Source organism: Brachyhypopomus gauderio, chromosome 3, assembly GCF_052324685.1.
Source record: "Brachyhypopomus gauderio isolate BG-103 chromosome 3, BGAUD_0.2, whole genome shotgun sequence".
NCBI classification, from domain to species: Eukaryota; Metazoa; Chordata; class Actinopteri; order Gymnotiformes; family Hypopomidae; genus Brachyhypopomus; species Brachyhypopomus gauderio.
In genome coordinates this window covers 28,719,114-28,739,081 of record NC_135213.1, presented here as the reverse complement: position 1 = coordinate 28,739,081, position 19,968 = coordinate 28,719,114, and the positions used below count along the sequence as shown (strand labels likewise).

Below are 19,968 nucleotides of genomic sequence, written 5' to 3'. Positions count from 1 at the left end.
ATCATCTTCACACAACAGAAATGACAGAAAAAATAAAATACAAGCCATGACAAATATCATAATTACTAAATAATTGACCTGATGTGTCAATTTTGGTTTATTCAATAGGCCTCTAACAATATGGCAAATTATACAGTGTAATGAAATTAAAATGTGCCAGAAATGATAAACAGTACAGCTGCACCCGCAGTGAGCAGAGACAGATCACACCTGTCATCTACACAGTGACATATACAATATAGATTCATATCTGTAAACTCATTCAGAATAGTAAAATGTGCTGAACATCATTCCTGCCAGGTTCAGTGTGGTGTGTCCTCTTGCGTGAGCGTAAAGAGCAGGGGTAGATGGTCTGCATTTTCATCATCATCATCATCCTCACTACAGAAGTTGCTGTGAGGCAAAACTCTGTAATGACTCTGTAAACTTTAAAAAAAAAAAACTCTGGAGCGTTGGAGATGACAGGGTCACTAATAAGAGATGACAAGGAAGCTAAAACAATCAAAAAGACAGAACAACAGGAAACAGGACAGCAAAGTAATATGAACCCAAGTTAGAGCTGGAACAACCGTGGAGCTGAAACATAGCAAACATACAAATCAAATAACCGTGAGGGAGGTCAGGAAAATGCCACAAAGGGATTACAGTTTTTCTCAATTGCCCAGACACATTAGTTTTGTATATATATTTACAAAACTATATATATATATATATATATATATATATATATACACAAAGAAACTAAGAAATACATTAAAACAGAAGTGCATACAATGCATTCACCCCTTCTGAGTTGTGGTCAAAGGGTACTCTGTACAGTTGCTTCATCCACATTCTGTTGCGTTTTAGGACACGATCAGTGGTGGAAAGGCTGATGCTGTTGATGCCTTCACAGTTGACATAGTTGTATTTCATGCAGTGTGATTGCATTGTTCTGATGGACCATGTCAACATTGAGGTTCTCTTGGTGTGGGTTCAACATAGTTCGACACCCCCCCCCCCCCATGTGACAGTCTTGCGATTTTACAAATAACATACCATTACAAAATATTACAATATGCAGCACTAAGCAAGTGTTTTAGGAAATTCATGCAATGAAACACCTTTTTACAGATCTGTATTGAGTCATACTGTAAACATATATGAAATGAATAAAGGAATTACATGGTCGCCTCTATGAATGTTCGAACTATGGTGGACACGGTGAATCTACTCAGGTTGGGCTGAACTCTAAGTCCTGCTTCCCTCATAGTCAATCCATGGACAAGAACGTGGTCAATGATGGTTGCCTGTATTTCATCTGAAATTATTGTTCTTCGTCTCTCCTCTTCTTTCTCCTCTTCCACCTCTTACCCTTACTATGTTGTTTGTTGTTATGACTGTTTCTATCTATAGTGAAACTTCTACAACCAGGCCTCATTGTACTGGCTTATATTGGTTTCTTCACATCATTTGTCATACGTGTGATCAATTTCAAGTGGCTGTGTTTTAGTTGTAAGACCAGTGATTTATTTGAGTTACACTTTTGATACCTGTGCTTACCATTATGCAACCCAAGTGCATCACAGTGCAATATGTGTTTAAGTGTGTGAAAATGCTTTTGCAAACTGTCTTAATAGGTGAAATGTGCTTATGGTTCTGCCAAGTAGGTGACAATTTCAATAAATGGGTTTTATACATTGAGAATTTGGTTCAGACAAGTTTTGTGTTTTAGCAATTGAGAAAAACTCTAATACAACCTTCCAGGCTCTTCGTGGTACTCTTCACAGGACTCTTCACGGGACTAATCACAAGATTCATCACAGGACTTATCACAGGCTCTTCATAGGACTCATCAGGTAGCCCTCTAATAATCTTTCTATATGGTTATGAATATTTGGCAATTCAAATCAAGATGATATTATGTGAACAGGTTATGAAGCCCTGCACTTAAGATAACATGGTCAGAACCTTAAAAATAATATTCTAGAACTTAGGTTCCAGATGTTTCTAACTATTCGAAGGGCGCAGAAGCCACAATGTCCTAGAGGATCTAACAATGGGTCAATATCATTAGTAGCTACTGTAACCGGAACTGTTCACTCATACTCCTTGATGTGTCGGTGCATGTGCTGTTTGTGTTCTGTTTATCTTTGTTCCAGGTTCTAGTCCAGTCCTTGTGAGATATCACTCCGGTCCATCTGTTCCATGTTTCAATCCAGTTCTTGGGATATCACTCCAGTCCATCTGTTCCATGTTCCAGTCTAGTTCTTGAGATATCACTCCAGTCCATCTGTTCCATGTTCCAGTCCAGTTCTTCAGATATCACTCCAGTCCATCAGTTCCAGTCCTCATGTTCCATGCCTTGCTTCTGTGTGTATGTGACGTCATACTGCAGCCTGTTTCAGGATGCCAGTCTGAGATAATCATCTCTATTCCTGGATCATGCTCATTTTGGGATTGGGCCTGTATTGTGTTTGTGGATTACTTGGTTATATTTTGTATAGATTACAGTAACTGGTTTCAAACTTTTTGCATGGTATTTCAACTCTGAGGTTATTTGACATTCTGATTGTTAGGTTAGTTTTCTTTGAACATATTGTAGCACATGTGTTGATCAGTGAGAGATTCCACGGTATTCGTTATAAGACCTTCACATGTCTATGAGTTTGTGAATATGATCCATGAATCTCTGAATGCTCCATACAAGAGTCTGTTTCAGTGGTCGGTACATTTATACGGGTCGGTGTTTGGACTGGTTTGGTTCCCTTGACAGGACAAACTTTGCGAAGATCACAACCATTGATATGGCACCACATATGAGTCCAGTGTGGAAGAGCTCAACAGACTAAAACCTCTAAAGCTCATGGTCCAGTTTTCTCAAACCTATGCATTTGTGCAAATATGCTCTGCTATCCACTCACTGATAGACCAGTGTCCTGTGCCAAACAGCATTGTCTATTTCATACTGTTGTACAATACTGTAATGACATTGTACCATTGTCACAGTCCCTGGCAGCATGGCAGCATCACACAATGTGTGCAGCCATTTGCCAGAATGGTGGTGTTCATCATCATGCCACTCTTGGTCCCTACAACACTGTGCACACCATCACCATCCGCAACACAGAGCTCAACATACTCACCCAGTACAAACTGGTTCACTGAACAGGCACAGTTTGTTGTGCTTCACCTCCACCAAACTCTCCATTGCTGTTGAGTTCTTTTTGGCATGGAGGTTGTTGCCAACCCCACCAGTGCAAATCCATTCAGCAGGCGATGGAGGAAGCTTGAGGTTATTTTGTCTTTTTATTTTTCTTTTTTTGTTGTCCATGTGTTTACAGTAGGCTATACACAGCATGTGTTGCTGTAGTGTTCATGCAAAACCAAAAGAAAAAACAACTTCCCCTTGTAATTGTGTTTTACTTTATGGTGTAAATGTACTGAATATGCAGAAATAACCTCAATATTTGTGAATATTCATGTATATGTGAGACCTCTGACAGACCTTCACTGCAGACTACAAACTAAACACTCAAACACATGGTAGTAATGTTTTTCATTTGTCACTTCAGTGTGTAGTCACATATATGAAAGGCTAATCATCTGATATTTGTGTGTAGCGTTTGGATGGTTGTATTCTTACATGTAAAAAAAACTCACTTGTAAGAATTACATTTTTACTAGTAAGAATATAATTCTTACATGTCTGCTAACTGCAAGTAGCGTTAGCTAGCTTAAATGCATCTCACTGACTTTGTGCTTAGTCATTAGCCTAGCAATAAAGAATTAGCCATGGCTAAAGGAGGTTAGCAATGCTGGCCAAAAACTCAGTAGGCTACAGTTCCGGGTCACTATGGAAACACAAATATGTCAGGCAATAGCTGATCCTTCTATTGTGGTGCAGTAACAAAATGATTGCTGTTTGCTGTTTCCTTGTGTCATTTCATGATTGCATAGTATGCCATAAGTAAAAAGAGTACAACTGTAATGTGCATATGTGTGTGGGGGCTGATTTCAATCTGCATAAATTCATGCATATTCATATATTCTTGCATGTTTTATGAGGGTGACAGTGTAGAGATGTCCCTAGGCCATTTCTAGTAGTTTCTTGAGCAATTTCCATGTACAGTTTTTGCTTTTGTTTTTTAATAAAACATGTTCCGCTGTCATCGGCTCATTTGTCTACATAGTTCCCTACAGCAGCCCACGAACGGCCTCCTGATGCACTGTGTGCTCAACGCTCTTCTGATATACTGACATTTTAGTTTAAATGTCAGCATGGATGTTTTTTTTTTCTTTTTTTTGCCCTAGATGAAAGAGCATTTGACCTTGCATGGGTAGAGAGGATCTGCCACTAATCTTTGGGAGTTAACGTTGGTGTACGTTCCACAGTGCGTTCAGTTTGGCACAGAACACACCATTCTCCTAATTTCTCTGTTCTCACACTCTTCTAAACTCACTGTGTTGAAGAGATCGAGGATGTTGTATGGTTAAAGAGTTCTTTGGAAATCTGTAAAATCACACACAAAAACACACAAAGTCACATAAATACACATGTGCACATGCACAAGTAGGGTACAATTAATATGACACAAACAGATTTCACCCCCATCTCCCTCTGTCCCTCTCTCTTTCTATCCATTTTTTCTCCCCATTTTCCCCCTCCCTCTCTCCCTTTCTCTCTCTCTCTTTCCCATTACCCCTTCTTTCCCCTCTCTGTCTCCTTGTGTTTCACCTTCTCTGTGACTCTCTTTCTCTCTCTCCATCTCTGTCAGCCCACCTTTCTCTGCCACTGCTCCACCACTGTCTCTCCCCCTCCCTGTCCCCCTGTCCCTCCCTCTTTCCCCTCCTTCCCTCCCTCTCTCCACTCCCTCTCTCCCTCCCTCTCTCCCTCCCTCTCTCCCCTCCCTCTCTCACTCCCTCTCTCCCCTCCCTCTCTTCTCTTCCTCCCTCCCCTGGTCCTTCCCAGCATGTTTCTTATGCCAGTTCTCGCTTTCACCATAATTCAGCACTGGTTGGACTCAGTGTTTGAGACGAGCACTATAGAGGCAGAGCTAGAGAAGGAGGGAGAAAAGGAGTGAAAGAAAAATCAGAGAGAGAGAGAAAGAGAGAGTGAGATTCATCAGGGAAGGTGATTCTCACCCTCTCAAAGTGTCTCAGCTGCAAGGACAAGAAGAACCACAACTATCTGACGGAGTGAAGAAGACGCAGAAGATTTGACAGAGTGAAGAAGAGGAGGAAGATCCCCCTCACGCTGAAACTGGAGCACGACAGTCACTGTCGCCGCCTCTAACCCAGCAGAGACGCACAGCGCAGGAGAACCTCGCGGCCAGCAGCCAGAGATGGACGGGGAGGTGAAGGAGCGGAGGAGAATCCAGTTCTCTGTACCCTCGGGTGTACCTTCCCAGCTGGACCCCAGACAGGTGGAGCTGGTAAGAGCAGGTGGTGCGGGTGGAGCGGGCGGAGTGGTTGGAGCGGGTGAGTGGAAGCTGTAGCTGCTGAACTAGCTTATGCAACATGGAACATTCTTCCACAGCACAGTGGTGGAGATCAGGGAGGACACAGACAGAATCAGAACCTGGCAGCCCATGACAACATACTTTATTACTGTCAGGTGAAAGGTTTTCATTTCCTGGTTGCACAAAATTTGCAGCAGTTTTGCGTAAGTTTTCTGTAATAGTGTTCGCCCACTGCTTTTTCACAGCTACTGACTGTGAGTCACTTTGACAATGTGTAACAGTTCGTTTTAGAAGTACGATCAGTGGAGAGTTGGGCTGGCACTGTGAATCTTTATCAGAATCCTTCAAATCCCACATAAAAGTGGGTCTTTTGAACTGCAGTAGGCTGCTGTGTGGTATTGTGTATCTACATTAAATATCCACATTATATGTTATCTCTATCTACATAACTACTGCATCACAGTTATGATTTGCATGTAGACAGTTGTACTACGTGAGGTGTGTATAACTGTGTTACAGCTTTAGTTAGGCTGAGTCACTGAGCAGTCATTGAACTGTCATTGAACGCTCAATAGGTGGTGAATATGAACTGGAACGCTGACACAGTCACTAGGTGATCCAGGATCCCTGTACTGGAGAAGCTGTGGTGTTGGAGCAGTGAACTACTGCTGTTCTGAAACAGGTCATCACAAGCCCAGGCCAGAGCGTTCTGGAGCCAGCACGTGTTTAACTGGGAGTGAATTCCATCCCTCGTGGGACCTGGACTACTGTGTATCCATCTGCCTGACAACAGATTATGTAATTCTGTGCCAGTGGGTGTCTATATGTGTGTGTGTGTGTGTGTGTGTGTGTGTGTGTGTGTGTGTGTGTGTGTGTGTGTGTGTGTGTGTGTACTGAGTGTGTGTATACATGCACATTTGGCGCACCTTTGTGTATGTGTGCTTTTGCACGTGTGTGTTTGAGCACATGCGTGTGTTTGTGTGCAGTGGAAAAATAGTTAAATTGCATGTTATGACCCAGTTACACTGGAGGAGGGGCTAAAAGAGTGGAAAGGAGGGGAGGGGAGGGGAGGGGAGAGGGGAGCATTAGCAGTGCTTGTGAGGGTCTGTGAGGGTCTGGCTGTGGGGCCTGGTTGAGGGGGTCTGGCTGTGGGGGTCAGTGCAGGCTGAACACAGGGACGAAGGGCCTAATTTACATATCCACTTAATGTGACTGTTTGCTGCATACTAATGAATTTGGAAAGCTGATAAAGGCTTGATTGCAAGTTACTGGAACATTGTGTGTGCGTGCGTGTGTGTGTGTGTGTGTGTGTGTGTGTGTGTGTGTGTGTGTGTGTGTGTGTGTGTGTGTGTGTGTGTGTGTGTGTGTGTGTGTGTGTGTGTGTGCGTGTGTGTGTGAGTGACAAAGTGTGTCACATTTATTTATATGATTATTACAAAAAACGCTATCACAAAGCAGCTTTACAACTGTTTGGGTCCTGGTCCCTAATGAGCAAAGCCAGTATAAGTATATCTCCCTGCATTATATATAGTCCATGCAGCTCTGCTCAGTGTAGACGTAGCTTCTCCAGTGGGTCTAGAGTGGGTGAGCTGTTCCTGCATCTGCTGGAGGAGATGGAGTGGGTGGAGGAATATGGCAGGCTCAGTATATCTACAGGCAACAATGGGACGTTTCCTGGCGTCAGCTCTGATTCCTCCTTACAAACGAGCAGGTCCAAAACAGTGCTCACACCTCTCAGCAGTAACAGGAGGATGCAGTTAGACATGTAAAGATGAACACCAGATCAAACAGGAGGATGTAGTTAGACCTGTAAAGATGAACAACAGATCAAACACGAGGATGGAATTAGATCTGTAAAGATGAACAACAGATTAAACATGTGGATGGAATTAGATCTGTAAAGATGAACAACAGATCAAACACGAGGATGGAATTAGATCTGTAAAGATGAACAACAGATTAAACATGTGGATGGAATTAGATCTGTAAAGATGAACAACAGATCAAAAACTAGGATGGAATTAGATCTGTAAAGATGAACAATAGATCGAACAGGAGGATGGAATAAGATCTGTAAAGATAAACAGATCAACAGTGAGGTAGTTGTTATGATATGGTTTTGTTGATCACTGGATCGAGTCCAGAAGATACGTCCTTAGAAACTTGTAAATAAATATTCACTGTTTTTCCACTATCCATATTACAGTCTCTCCATCTCCTTTTCTTTGTTATGGCTATTGCCTAGAGTCGTCATAAAAGCATATTCTAGTTTTGCATTGCTTAAGGTTTTAGCACAGATATTATGGGATGTTTTGTTTTCTAGTTCAATAGAGTGGAATCTATCTGATGTCTCCGTGTAGCTTGGTTTAAGACATGAAAATATAAATAACAAAATATATAATCTGGGAACGGTGTTAGCCTGTATTCATTCAACACACACACACAAATAATTTTTTATGCACTTTCAGCAAATAGTTTCCTTTCAGAGTTTTAGTTAATCTTACAGGTCTTCTGCATATGTGAGAATGTCTTCAAGACCAAACCCTGACTGAGTTGTGTGTTGAAGGAGCTCTGGTTATAGGAGACTCAGGTTCAACCTGTGAACTGAACAGCTCTCATTATAGGAGACTCGGGTTCAACATGTGAACTGAACAGCTCTCGTTATAGGAGACTCAGGTTCAACATGTGATCTTAGCAATGCCCCAAGAGACACCAGCAGCTTTAAAGAAATGCATTCTGAGAGCCAAAGTTCCTACATCAGGACAAATCTCAAGGTGCTGGCTGAACATATATTTTCCAGCATTGTTATACATGTTGGCACTAACGCAGTGTGGTTGAGACAGTCACAGATCACCAACAATAACGTTATAAATGTGTGAGAGTTAGCAGAAACTAGCATGATGCTGTAATAAGATCTGGCCTCATTCTTGTTTGGTTAGATGCTGAAATCTGCAGCAGGTGATGGATGCTTAACCATATGTAAATGTTACTCAGACATCAGTGCGGGTTTTCTAGCTAACTGGGTCAGTTTTGAGGGCAGTCCTGGCCTTGTGAAGCAGGGCGCCATCCACCTCTCATGGGAGGAAGTTGCTCTCATTTCTGCTAGCATAGCCATGGACAGTAGAGCACTAGTGGTGGTTAGTGTGAACTGACCAAACAGGTTAAAATACATTTAAGCATAATCCCATAGAATGAAATTAATTAATTAATTTGCCTTAATTAATGTTACTAATGTTACATTAATGTTAAATGTACATTCAGTCAGGTGTACACAAACTCTTGAGTGGTAGTGGTAGATATAAAGAAAATATCAGGGAGAAATGTCATTTTTACCATTTCTACATCTGTATATGTACACACTGCTCTACATCTGTGTACATCTGCCTCACTAAATAACTTTTATGTCAAATTGTGTTTTCAAATAAATTTTCCTCATGTTTTGCAAATATATAAATATTTGCATATTTACCTCATGTAAATATGGGTGTAAAATTTAATCTGTGTGTACTAAGCTAAGCTAAGCTTGTAGTCAAGAGCTCATCAGTCAGATGGGACAGATAGCTGTTCTCCTGTCTCAGCACCTTCAAAGGACCAGCCTTCAATGATGTCATGAGGGAGTCAGTCTTGTGTGGTTTGATGCACTGATTCACTGCTCTGTAGTCTCAGACAATCTAGTCTGGAGTAGATTACTCAGATCACTAATGGTCAGATCCGGTACTTTATAGGAAATTCGTAGCTCATTGGAGGTTTCTGTGGTTACGTAAGTCTAATCTACATGTGAGCTCAGAATGTTGCTAATAACAGATACTAGTATCTGCATGTCAGCATGGTGCTGTGTGTGGGAATAAATGCTGGGGTGAGGATATATATAAAACACGCAGGATGTAGGCCAAGACACATGTGAGAGGCACCGTTGCCTTGGCAATGGAATGGTAATTACAGAGAGATATGACAGATGGTTGGTCAAGGGTTTTACTAACTGAGATGAAATTTTAGGAATCCATGTTTTCAAAGAAAGAGAAAAACATGCACTATAACCTTTATACCAAACACCACACACACGTCTCCAAGAGCTGGACTATTTCTGACATCAAAAACTACACATACGTCTTCTATAGCTGAACTATTTCAGAATCCCATTTAACATGTCAGGCATTATTTCTAAAACCATTATACACATGTGGAAAAATGCCTTTCTCTAGTGTGCTAATAACCAAATAAGATTATTCTGCATATTTTCATTTAAGTCTGAGAGGACTTATTTGCCATTTGAACACATGCGTAAAGCTGATTTGAACGGGGCCCCTGTGTCCATCATCTGAGTGTTCCAGATTTGCCAGGAGCTCTTCCTGTTTTCTAGAACAGCTGATATGTCATCATCCATTCTGGAACTTTTTCAGTTCTCCTCACAAAACTTCTGCAGAGGCAAATTCCATGTGAGATTCTATAATTTCATCACATCAGTAGTCAAAGCAACAAAGTTCCAAATTGAAACATGAAACATGGATAATTACACTAGTATATGTGTATCAGACTAGGCTCAGAGGTGGAGGACTCTGCAGTAATACCTCCATCTCTGCTTCACCCTCACACTGGATGTTGTCCAGAATTAATGCAACCTATGACAGGACAAATCTCAAATGAAATTAATCTCATGGCTTCCCATAGTTCCTGCCCAGAATTTGAAAACTATATTGGCCTAGTTGTTGCATAGCTTCCACCATAATCGTTGGAGAGGTAATATATACAGATTTTTTATATTAAATATTTATTTAATATGAAATATCTGCAGGATACAACCACTGCCAGAGCTCTCTGCCAGGATTGCCCTTATATACCGATTATACGTATGCAAAATAAACGTCATACACAAACAAACCAGATATACACAGATGATTTAATTTCATTTGCAATAAAGGACAAGAGGACTATAGGATGGAAAATATGGTTACAATAAAGCAGACAGATTATCATATTACCCTTAATTTATAATACATTTACATACACTATAAAGATGATTTCTCTTTTACAATTAGATTCGGCGTCGGAGACCAACTCCGGCCACTCTGTTCCGGCTGACAGATCACCCGTCCCCAGAGGAAGACGGTTCCCACCAACAGGTGAGGTCATGCTGACGCACTCCTGCACTTCACTCACATGGCCCCACCCTGAAGGTCATTACAGGCACGGGGACTTCATGAGTAAAACTCAATTCCTTTACATTATTGGTATCTTCACATATCTGTGGACATTTAAACAGTAAAAATAGAAAACATAGCTGAACATGTAAGAATGGTGTAATCACAGATACTGTAAATCATTACCATTACCATGGCAGTGCTGACTTCTGTAATTATGAGAGTTTTTAATTGTACGGTAGCTGGCTGTTTGTGAAAATGGAGTTCTGAAGCCCAAAAAAGACAACACAGCAACTTACCAGCCGCCTTCACTCAAAGGTAAACACAGCAACTTACCAGCTGCCTTCACTCAAAGGTAAACACAGCAACTTACCAGCTGCCTTCACTCAAAGGTAACACTTTAATCTACCAGCTCTCTTCTCTCAAATGTAACACAGTAATCTACCGGCCACCTTCATTGGAACATAGATAAAATCAGAGAAAAATACATCATGATTTCAGAGTTTATCACTCTGCCGATTCATTTGTAGAACTTTTTTGGGGGTTGTAGGACTTTTATAGGTGTTCGGCAACTTTCAGTTTGCCAGTTTGATTCTGGTGTGTGTGTGTGTGTGGGGGGGGGGGGGGGATTGGGAGATTAGGAGAGAAAGATTTGTTGCATAGTTAGTGTGTGGGTTTGTGTAAGGGTGGATGATCTTGGATTAGTGCAGGACGCACATAGCTGATAGCTGGTCATAACAATCCAGATGATCAAACACATTCGCGCACACACACACACACACACACACACACACACACACACACACACACACACACACACACACACACACACACACACACAACCAGAAGGAGCGAGAGGGAGAGATGGAGAGCCAGAGTGAGACAGAGAACAGTGAGACAGAGAACAGTGAGACAGAGAGCAGTGAGACAGAGGGCAGTGAGACAGACAGCAGTGTCTCAGTGCTTTCTTGATTACCTATGTTATGCTCCAAGGTGATCTTCTCCTTCAGTGGCTTCAGTGCTGAGAGAGCCGTGATGCAGGGTTGCTTTGGCAGGCGGAGTCTCCACCTGAGAACACATCTCCTGGGGCAGGAGGACAGGGATGACAGGCTCCTTATGAGCCCCACCACAGAGCTGGAGGACTGTCAGCTCGTCCTCCCCAGCTCACTCTCCTGTGTCTATTCCTGTGCTGATGTCTATTCCTGTGTGCTCTCTCTCTCTTTCTCTCTCCCTCTCTCTCTTTGTATCTCTCTCTCTCTGTCTCTCTCTCTCTCTCTCTCTCTCTCTCTCAGTAGGCTTCACATAGAGTACAGCAGAATCCAAGGAAAATAAATAATGAAATAAATAACACACACCATGATTACTCATTACATCAATATAAGTTTTTCTTATTATTCCCCATACAGTACAATGTGATACCAGAAAGGGTTATGAGCACTTTATAGCACTTTATTACATGTGGGGTGATCCTTATGACTTTATTGGTTATTCGGTTGTGCTTTGATGCTGAAAAGATCGACCATGTGTTTTGCTCTTTAGTTGATGATTACTGCCTCAGCTCTTTGTTTGATGATTTCAGGCAGTCCTCTGCTACTTCAGCAGCAGAGCAGCACAGAGCCACTTCCTGAGCTTTGCTAATCTCCCCTGACTCTGTCTGACTGTGTCTGTGTCTGACTGCATGTCTGTGTGTGCCCTGTGTCTGACTGTGTTTTTTTGTCTGTGCCCTGTGTCTGACTGTGTCTGTGTCTGACTGTGTCTCTAGGTCTCTGCCCTGTGTCTGACTCTGTCTTTGTGTCTGTGCTGTGTCTGACTGTGTCTCTGTGTCTGTGCCCTGTGTTTGACTGTGCCTCTGTGCCTGTACACTGTGTCTGACTGTGTTCCCTTGACTCTGTGTCCCAGTGCCTGACCTTGGGAAAGGGCTTTGTGGCATTTAACACTGAAACAAAGTCACTCTGATTGAATCTGTCCAACTTTGTGCTGATTTTTGTAGCAGTTCAGAAGATGGTGCAGAGCCACCTGCAGTCTCCAGACATCTCAGATGCCGAGGACGTCTCACTGGACTCTGCCAGGGGTGAAATGCATGTTTTCACCTCTCTTCATTCTGATCTCTAACCACCCATCCACTAATATTCCCACCCATCCACTAACATTCCTATCCATCACTAACATTCCCACCCATCCACTAACATTCCCACCCATCCCCTAACATTCCCATCTATCCACTATAATTCCCATATATCACTAACATTCCCATCCATTACTAAGGGCGTACACACACTAGGCACGGTTTGCTCGTTCCGTGCTGGGGCCCGGTTATCCCCCTCCCCACTCCCCCTCCGGCCTGCACTCACACTGGCTACATCAAGCCGGCCCAAGCACGCTTACATCATCACAACGCCACTTTATTTGGAAAAAAGCGCGCTCGCACAACACTATGGAGTTCACGATTTTATTGTATTTTTGGAGTTGTTTTGGGAGTGCAGAAACACGGTGCAAGCACAGATTTATCGATCATTTAACACAACGATTGTCTGCTAATCGTGCTGCACGTGTTAGAAGATATTTACAGAGGCAGCAGAAATCCAGGGAGGAATTTGCAGCTTTAATCGCTTTTTGAGCGTCGCATCACTGACGTCATGTTTGAGTAATCAGACGAGGCACCAAGCGGGCCTGGGCACAGATAGCGCTCACACTAGAAGCGAACCGAGCCCGAGTCCAAGCGAATCGTGCCCTGGCCAACCTCTTCAAGCGGGCCCGGGCACGGTTAACTGGGCTGGGCCTGGGCACGGTTTGGGGCGATCACACTAGTCAAACGAACCGTGCTTCGGCAGGGAACCGTGCCCGGGCCCGGATCACAGACCCTAGTGTGAGTACGCCCTAACATTCCCACCCATCCCCTAACATTTCCATCCACTAACATTCCCACCCATCCACTAACATTCCCATCCATCACTAACATTCCCATCCTCTAACATTCCCATCTATCCACCATAATTCCTATTCATCACTAACATTCTCACCCATCCACTAACTTTCACATTCATCACTAACATTCCCACCCATCCACTAACATTCCCTTCTATCCACTAACATTCCCATCTATCGACTAACATTCACCTCCTTCACTAACATTCTCATGCACCCACTAACATTCCCATCCATCCACTAACATTCCCATGCATCATGTACATGCCATCCATCACTAACATTCCCACCCATCCACTAACATTTCCACCCATCCACTAACATTCCTATCCATCACTAACATTCCAACCCATCCACTAACATTCCCATCTATCCACTATAATTCCCATTCATCACTGACATTCCACTCATCCACTAACATTCCCAACCATCCATTAACATTCCCACCCATCCACTAACATTCCCTTCTATCCACTATAATTCCCACCCATCCACTAACATCCATCCACTAACATTCCCATCTATCCACTATAATTCCCATTCATCACTGACATTCCACTCATTCACTAACATTCCCATCCATCCACTAACATTCCCATGCATCATGTACATCCCATCCATCATTAACATTCCAACCCATCCACTAACATTCCCATCCATCACTAACATTCCCACCCATCCACTAACATTCCCTTCTATACACTAACATTCCCATCTATCAACTAACATTCACCTCCTTCACTAACATTCTCATGCATCATGTACATGCCATCCATCACTAACATTCCCACCCATCCACTAACATTTCCACCCATCCACTAACATTCCCACCCATCCACTAACATTCCTATCCATCACTAACATTCCAACCCATCCACTAACATTCCCATCTATCCACTATAATTCCCATTCATCACTGACATTCCACTCATCCACTAACATTCCCACCCATCCATTAACATTCCCACCCATCTACTAACATTCCCTTCTATCCACTATAATTCCCACCCATCCACTAACATCCATCCACTAACATTCCCATCTATCCACTATAATTCCCATTCATCACTGACATTCCACTCATTCACTAACATACCCATCCATCCACTAACATTCCCATGCATCATGTACATCCCATCCATCATTAACATTCCAACCCATCCACTAACATTCCAACCCATCCACTAACATTCCCATCCATCACTAACATTCCCATCTATTCACTATAATTCCCATTCATCACTGACATTCCACTCATCCACTAACATTCCACTCATCCAGTAACATTCCAATCCATCACTAACATTCCCACCCATCCATTAACATTCCCACCCATCCACTAACATTCCCATCCATCCAGTAACATTCCCATGCATCACTAACATTCCAAGCCATCCACTAACATTCCCATCTATCCACTATAATTCCCATTTATCACTGACATTCCACTCATCCACTAACATTCCCACCCATCCACTATAATTCCCACCCATCCACTAACATCCATCCACTAACATTCCCATCCATCCACTAACATTCCCATCTATCCACTATAATTCCCATTCATCACTGACATTCCACTCATTCACTAACATTCCCATCCATCCACTAACATTCCCATGCATCATGTACCTCCCATCCATCATTAACATTCCAACCCATCCACTAACATTCCCATCCATCACTAACATTCCCATCTATTCACTATAATTCCCATTCATCACTGACATTCCACTCATCCACTAACATTCCACTCATCCACTAACATTCCCATCCATCACTAACATTCCCACCCATCCACTAACATTCCCACCCATCCACTAACATTCCCATCCATCCAGTAACATTCCCATGCATCACGTACATCCCATCCATCACTAACATTCCCACCCATCCACTAACATTCCCATCCATTCACAGTATTCTTTAATAATACTACACAGTATTGTGTAAGAGTACAACCTTACACTATTCGGTATGAACACAGATTAGATAAACAGTACCACAAAACAAACAAACAAACAAACAAACACACGGACAGAAATATCAAGAGAATGTCAGTCACATGACCTCTTTACTGGTATAACTGTCCAGCAAACCCCACACTGCTGCAATAAACCTACATCTGTTCTGGTACTGTAGCTGCTGTGGCTCACTCTTATAATAACAACTCAGAAAATGTTGAAAAACATTTTAAAACATTCTAAACACACCTGTTTAGAATCTGTGCTTGACGCTCTTTCAGTCAAGCATGTGTTAAGATGAGTGGTGAATGTTGGATTAAGGCAAGTGTTGTATTAAAAAGGGATTCTCTGATAACTGCCTCTTTGAACTTACTTGCCCATATATCCGACAGATGATGTCATATCGGATCAATCAGATCACCAATCAGCGTGTGAGCTCACAGATGAGGAGACAGACTCTGCCCCTCTACACGAGTTCCTGGGAGGAGGTGACGGGGGAAAGCCTGATTCTGAAGGAGAGCAGAGTCGAGCAGAAAGTCCAGGCAGAGGAGAAAGTACGAAATAAACAGCAATACGAGTTCAATAGAAACTATTATAAACCAGTCTAGTTACAGTGCTCACAGGACAACTGTGTTAGTAACAGTACTAACAGGATAGCTGTGGTAGTTACAGTACTAACAGGACAGCTGTGTTAATTATAGTGCTCACAGGACAGCTGTGTTAGTTATAGTGCTCACAGGACAGCTGTGTTAGTTACAGTACTCACAGGACAACTGCGTCAGTAGTAGGACTCACAGGACGACTGTGTTAGTAACAGTGCTCACAGGACAGCTGTGTTAGTAACAGTACTAAAAGGACAGCTGTATTAGTTATAGTACTAACAGGACCACTGTGTCAGTGTCAGGACTCACAGGACGGCTGTGTTAGTAACAGTACTAAAAGGACAGCTGTATTAGTTATAGTACTAACAGGACCACTGTGTCAGTGGCAGGACTCACAGGACGGCTGTGTTAGTAACAGTACTAAAAGGACAGCTGTGTTAATTATAGTGCTCACAGGACAGCTGTGTTAGTAACAGTACTAACAGGACAGCTGTGGTAGTTACAGTACTAACAGGACAGCTGTGTTAGTTATAGTGCTCACAGGACAGCTGTGTTAGTAACAGTACTAACAGGACAGCTGTGTTAGTTATAGTGCTCACAGGACAGCTGTGTTAGTAACAGTACTAACAGGACAGCTGTGTTAGTTATAGTGCTCAGGACAGCTGTGTTAGTAACAGTACTAAAAGGACAGCTGTGTTAGTTACAGTACTCACAGGACAACTGCATCAGTAGTAGGACTCACAGGACGACTGTGTTAGTAACAGTGCTCACAGGACAGCTGTGTTAGTAACAGTACTAAAAGGACAGCTGTATTAGTTATAGTACTAACAGGACCACTGTGTCAGTGTCAGGACTCACAGGACGGCTGTGTTAGTAACAGTACTAAAAGGACAGCTGTATTAGTTATAGTACTAACAGGACCACTGTGTCAGTGGCAGGACTCACAGGACGGCTGTGTTAGTAACAGTACTAAAAGGACAGCTGAGTTAGTTACAGTGCTCACAGGACAGCTGTGTTAGTAACAGCACTAAAAGGACAGCTGTGTTAGTTACAGTACTTACAGGACAACTGCGTCAGTAGCAGGACTCACAGGACGGCTATGTTAGTAACAGTGCTCACACTTGTTTCTGAACAGATCAACTGTGTTGAAGCGTCATCACAGTTACACCTTTAAGACCAAATTCAAACTTTTCAGCTCTTTTAGTGGGGAAAAGCACAAAGAAAGAACAAGAGGAGATCTCCACCCTGGCATGGTCCCATAAGCTCCACACTTGGATATGATAGTTCTCCATGCTGGTCAACCAAAGATCACTCCATAAGATCACTCCACAAGGTCACTCTTAAAGGTCACTCTGCAACAGGTCAACAACATCGACTATGTCAGCTACAAGCTGTCTGGGGGCAAATTCAAGTTCAGTAGACTGTGCTTCATGATCATGGCATTCTAACTTGGAAACTGAAATTACATCCCAAAATACATGAAGCAAATATTATTATCTTTAAATAGTGCCTAGACTAGTAGTGTATTTAAAACTTTTGTTTATTTATTTATTATGCTAATTGTCTCTTTCTGCTTTTGCCCAAGTTCAAGTGGCTCAAGCTTCCATGCAGTGTCCTGAAGAGGGTGCTGTTCCCTCAGGAACCGCTGAAACAGAAGAGGCTTCTGTGGGTTGTGCCGGAGGTGAGACGCAAACACCCTTCATGTATTCATGTCTCCATGTCTCGTCTTCCTCTAAAGCATCTTGCAGTCACAGGGTACACAGCTCTGTTTCACAATGACTGTATTAACTCATTCTGCATCATGTCCCTGCAGAGCCACCAGACGACACCATGCCTGACCAATCAGATCAGCGCTCAGCCCATGAGGTCACAGACAGGCAGTCAGGCTCCGCCCTTCTACACCAGGCTCCAGGAGGAGGAGATGGAGGACAGGCAGACTCAGCCAGAGATGGAGCAGAGAGCCCCGCAAGAGAGGAGTGTGAGGAAGAGGAAGACCTGTTATAGCCCACAGAGTACAGACACAAATAGATCATGATTTGTACAATGCGGAAGTTAAACGTAAGTAAATTATATTCATTTTCCCAAGAGGTATTTTTTAATGAGGACGTCATTATCTGTGGAAGGTAGGAGGTCAACTGAAGGGCAGCAAAATGAACAGGTGTTGAAAGAAAAGCTATTACCATGGCAACATCCGTGATGACAGAATAAAGCTTCCCTGTGTCATGGGACTGCAGACAACCTCAAGGACATCGTAAAAATTCCCATATTGCAGAAATCCATCTGTAGTCTGTACTTAGAGCTTGGGTTAATGACAGAGACACTTTGCTTAGTTGCTTAGACAGGAAGCAAACACTTTGTGTAACTGTGTACTGCGTGAGTGCCTTTCTTATGAAGAGGAGTGTAACCTTCACACTGGGTGGGGTGTGGCATGAGGAGACAGGAGTACACACAAGGTTTTACGCACAAGACTAAAGGGAAAACATCCAGGCCTCAAAATGGTGGGTTCTCTCTCCATGTGTAGGTTCTCTCTCTCTCTCTCTCTCTCTCTCTCTCTCTCTGTGTGTGTGTGTGTGTGTGGGTGGGTGTGTGTGTGTTCTCTCCCCCCTCTCTCTCTCTCTCTCTCTCTCTCTCTCTCTCTCTCTCTCTCTCGCTCTGTGTGTGAGTGGGTGGGTTCTCTCTCTCTCCATGTGTAGGTTCTGTGTGTGTGTGTGTGTGTTTTCTCTCTCCAAATGTGGGTTCTCTCTGTGTGTGGGTTCTCTGTATGTGTGGGTTCTTTCTGCATTTGGGATCTCTATGTGGGTTCTCTACATGTGGGTTCCCTCTCTCTCTCCGGGGCTCTCTATCTCTCTCTCTCTCTCTCTGTATCTTTCTGTTGTGGGGGATCTCTGTGTGGGATTCTCTCTCTGTGTCGGGGATCTCTATCTTCCTGGGGGATCTCTGTGTGGGAGTTTTCTCTCTTCATGATGCAGTTTTTATTTCTTGGGGTTCTTCACTTGGCCAAAATTCCTGGCAGTGTTCCACTGGGTCACTCCTCAAAAATTAACCTCTAGTTTAACCTCATAATCTAAGGCCTGCTCATAATCTAGGCACTGCTCATCTTATTCTCATATAATTAGAAAATCACTATTTGCCACAAGTGCATGTAAATGTAAAAGATACCCTCCACCCCACTGACCACTAATATTCTGTTGCCCCAGGCACACTCTGCCAGTCTACTATACACACTCTACCAGTCTACAATACAGATGTTAAATTGAAGATTTCATATATTTTGACTTTTGAATGTCTTTGAAAGTGAATGTCTTTAACTTTGAAAGTGTCACATATTTAATTTGATCAGTATAGCAGAGTAATACCTGAGCAGTTCCTTTTTGATTTGGGAAATGTTTGAGAAAGTTTAACACATATACTTTGTAGGGTTTCATGCAAATAAGAGATTTAGAGCAGTATTTGTTTCAAGTGTTCTACTCTAATTTTGACAATAAAAAATTAAATCCATTATGAATTGTCTGACACTTCTTGTGTGTGTATGTGTATTTGTGTGTGTGTGTGAGCATGTACCAGTATGTGTGTACTGTGAACTATAATGGGATTAGTTTTTTGCAGACACTAAGACCCAATTTCTGAAACTATTTCTCTTTTTGTCGAAAATTAACACACAGCAGCTAATGCTACACACACAACAGGCAAAACATCTCACATTTTTGGAAAAAGCAAACACTTCAACCAAAACTCTTGCAACTCTTGCCAAAACCATATTATTGCATCCAAACTCTACACACAAATATCAGATGATTAGCCTTTCATATATGTGACTACAAACTGAAGTAACAAATGGAAAACGCTACTATCATGTGGTTGAGTGTTTAGTTTGTAGTCTGCTGTGAAGGTCTGTCAG

At 42.6% G+C, this 19,968-nt stretch overlaps 1 protein-coding gene across 2 annotated transcripts; it reads left to right on the top strand.

Annotated features, from left to right (window-relative positions):
• The first annotated feature begins 4,861 nt into the window (after positions 1-4,861).
• Positions 4,862-19,568, top strand: LOC143510970 (uncharacterized). 2 transcript variants are annotated; one of them, XM_077000906.1, is made up of 7 exons: positions 4,867-5,414; positions 10,478-10,561; positions 10,822-10,897; positions 12,570-12,650; positions 15,861-16,022; positions 17,656-17,751; positions 17,884-19,568. In XM_077000906.1, the coding sequence occupies exons 1-7, from the start codon at positions 5,325-5,327 to the stop codon at positions 18,072-18,074; spliced, it is 780 nt and encodes a 259-aa protein (XP_076857021.1). In that variant the 5' UTR covers positions 4,867-5,324; the 3' UTR covers positions 18,075-19,568. The 2 variants fall into 2 exon arrangements, with proteins under 2 accessions (XP_076857022.1, XP_076857021.1); XM_077000907.1 differs by lacking the exon at positions 12,570-12,650 and having other exon boundaries at positions 4,862-5,414.
• The last annotated feature ends 400 nt before the right edge of the window (positions 19,569-19,968 follow it).